General features: G+C 37.6%; 2 protein-coding genes across 2 annotated transcripts in view; one reads left to right on the top strand and one right to left on the bottom strand.

Moving 5' to 3' along the window:
* LOC103512822 (cAMP-responsive element-binding protein-like 2) overlaps nucleotides 1-2,471 on the bottom strand; it is a gene marked incomplete in the record, with an annotated part of 4,119 nt that extends 1,648 nt beyond the window's left edge. The window contains 3 exon segments of the mRNA XM_026826203.1: nucleotides 932-1,034; nucleotides 2,088-2,146; nucleotides 2,236-2,471. Coding sequence (XP_026682004.1) covers nucleotides 932-1,034; nucleotides 2,088-2,111 — 127 coding nt within the window.
* Nucleotides 2,472-2,734: 263 nt separating this feature from the next.
* The window catches only part of LOC103512828 (probable cytochrome P450 49a1), a 17,325-nt gene continuing 16,971 nt past the window's right edge, over nucleotides 2,735-3,088 (top strand). The window contains exon 1 of the mRNA XM_026826195.1: nucleotides 2,735-2,761. The gene's annotated coding sequence lies outside the window, so the exon portion shown is untranslated. The remainder of the gene's footprint in view (nucleotides 2,762-3,088) is intronic.

Genomic DNA, 3,088 nt, shown 5'->3' with positions numbered 1-3,088 from the left:
AAAAAGATATAACATTTTTTGAAAATAAGAAACAGCGAGAAGTTATGCTATGAATATAACGCGAAATTCGACTAAATTGTTGCATATTGCATATTGTCATGTACATGTATGTCTGTCTGTTACTCTGATGGACCTTTTGTTGTCCTCTTTTCACGAAAAACGGCTTGACCGATTTTGATGAAATTTTTTGTGGTTGTTGAGAAGAGTACTGAGGGTGACATAGGCTATTTAAATTTGTCATATTCCATCCCGATTCAAAATGGCAGCACCTCAAAGTTATGACTCTTATGCCACGCTGATCCCGTACAAAGGACGGGTCAACCACTAGTAGGTACTATGAAAATTTGACTAAGTTGTTGCATATTGCATACACGGAAATATGTACATGTATGTCTGTCTGTTACGGCGCTGTTACTCTGATGGACCTTTTGTTGTCCTCTTTTCACGAAAAAACGGCTTGACCGATTTTGATGAAATTTTTTGTGGTTGTTGAGAAGAGTACTGAGGGTGACATAGGCTATTTAAATTTGTCATATTCCATCCCGATTCAAAATGCCAGCACCTCAAAGTTATGACTCTTATGCCACACTGATCCCGTACAAAGGACGGGTCAACCACTAGTAATAAATAAAAATAAAAAATATGATCAGAAGTGTTCCACTGATAAAAAACAATTGGATAAATTCCTACTACACTTACTCCTGCAAAGGAAAGAAAGAAGATAAGAGAGTGATCAAGTGTGAGAATGATGCAGTTAGAAAATTAAATAAATAAAGAGATAATACAATACATCTTACTCCTGCAATGTAAACACTCTTTGAATTTACTCAGACAAAATTTTGCCCCAAATGTAAATGTACCTACTCCAAATCTGAAGTATTTTCCCGGCTCAAACCAGCAAGGGTCACAGACTGATCTATCACAAACTTACCTAGTTTAGCTTTTATATCAACTTTGTCAGAGATAGATTTTCTGCCAGGTTTTCTTCCCCTTTTATTTCCAGTGGTCTCCTTCACTTCTTGGGCAACCTCTTGCTGAAATAAAAAAAAAAAATAAAAATAATAATAAGTACAAACAATAGTCAAAAACTTTGACTGTGCAGGGAGTGATGAGTTTCTACTTTGAGTGATGAGTTTCTACTTTGACTGTGAAGGGAGTGATGAGTTTCTACTTTGACAGTGAAGGGAGTGATGAGTTTCTACTTTGACTGTGCAGGGAGTGATGAGTTTCTACTTTATCTCTCATAAATAAAATTAGAGAACCTTTTTAATTTTCAATAGAAACGTAGAAAAAGTTATAACATTTTTTGAAAATAAGAAACAGCGAGAATTTATACTATGAAAATAACGCGTGACTGTGCAGGGAGTGATGAGTTTCTACTTTGAGTGATGAGTCTCTACTTTGACTGTGCAGGGAGTGATGAGTTTCTACTTTGACTGTGCAGGGAGTGATGAGTTTCTACTTTGACTGAGCAGGGAGGGATGAGTTTCTACTATGACTGTGCAGGGAGTGATGAGTTTCTACTTTGACTGTGCAGAGAGTGATGAGTTTCTACTTTGACTGTGCAGGGAGGGATGAGTTTCTACTATGACTGTGCAAGGAGTGATGAGTTTCTACTATGACTGTGCAGGGAGTGATGAGTTTCTACTTTGATTGTGCAGGGAGTGATGAGTTTCTACTATGACTGTGCAGGGAGGGATGAGTTTCTACTTTGACTGTGCAGGGAGGGATGAGTTTGGAGGGACAAAGCATTTATCATAACTTGGCAGTCTTGTCACTGGTATTTCCAATTGCCACTAGTTAGATTGGTGGGTAGCACATCTGCCTTAAGTGCCAGGTTGCAGGTTTCATTAACACATGAGGCAAACTAAACTCTCTATTCTTCTCTCTATTCTGGGATTATTACACCTCAGTTATTACAGTTCCCTCAATAAAACATTTAAAAAAAGTTTGACCACAACAAATAGGTAAAATTAAGTACCTACCTACCGATTACTAAACTTAAGATGCCACAAAAGGACGTTGTCCTCGGATCTATGTGGTGTTTTTAGAGATAGGTAGGTAATCCAAAACTGATTTTAACTTACCAAAAAGTTTTCATCGAAATCCATACTAAAGTATTACCAGTAGATGTAACACGAGTTTTAATCCAAAACTGATTTTAACTTACCAAAAAGTTTTCATCGAAATCCATACTAAAGTATTACCAGTAGATGTAACACGAGTTTTTTCAATTTCATACTCATGAATGACTGTTTTTCGTCTTATCTTATGGTGTTTTCTGGTCAGGAGTGTCAGGACTTGCTTGAGAACTTTGAGCTTTATGTAGTGAAACTTTTTGTTTCCAAGACAATCAAATATCAAACACACTTCTCTGAGAGTCTGATCTTGTTACTCTGTTGTTTGTTGTTTTTTTCCTCAATATTTGACGTCACAAAGGAAGGAAGAAATCACTTTTTACTTTCCTTATCCTTTACCTTTAGGAAGGAAAGTAATATGTAATCGGGTCAAATTTTCGATGGTCAGTTTTTAGTGCCAAAACACGTTTTGAAGTCCCCAGAGCCTAAATCCAAAGTTTCAGCCATTGGTGTGTGTGTGTGTGTGTGTGTGTGTGTGTGTGTGTGTGTGTGTGTGTGTGTGTGTGTGTGTGTGTGTGTGTGTGTGTGTCTGTAAACAAAATATCTCAAGAACGGTAAGAGCTAGAGACTTGAAATTTGGCATGCAGCTGTCAAATTTGACAAGGATGCAACACGAAACTTTGGTATGTAGTCCACAAATGAGACAAGCAGACAAGAATGTAACACAAAACTTTTGGTTAAGATAGGTGCTGCAATTGGCGGTATTTTAACAGCTTTTTACGACTTAAGATTTGATGATGGTTGACTGCGGTTCAGGACGAGCCTATTAAACATGGCGAGAGACCATCACCCAGGTGTATGGCAGATGGCAGATACAAAAAGATATCTTCTCTCTAATCTGCCATCACCATTCGGCGAAAGCTAAAGCCGCAACAACAACAGGGTAAAAGAACACTCAAATAAGCATCATTCAATAGGATAAGGAAAGTCGTGTGATGTTCACACCAGAT

The sequence above is a fragment of the Diaphorina citri genome, unplaced genomic scaffold (genome assembly GCF_000475195.1).
Source record: "Diaphorina citri unplaced genomic scaffold, Diaci psyllid genome assembly version 1.1 scaffold890, whole genome shotgun sequence".
NCBI lineage: Eukaryota > Metazoa > Arthropoda > Insecta > Hemiptera > Psyllidae > Diaphorina > Diaphorina citri.
This window is presented reverse-complemented; position numbering and strand designations above follow the sequence as displayed.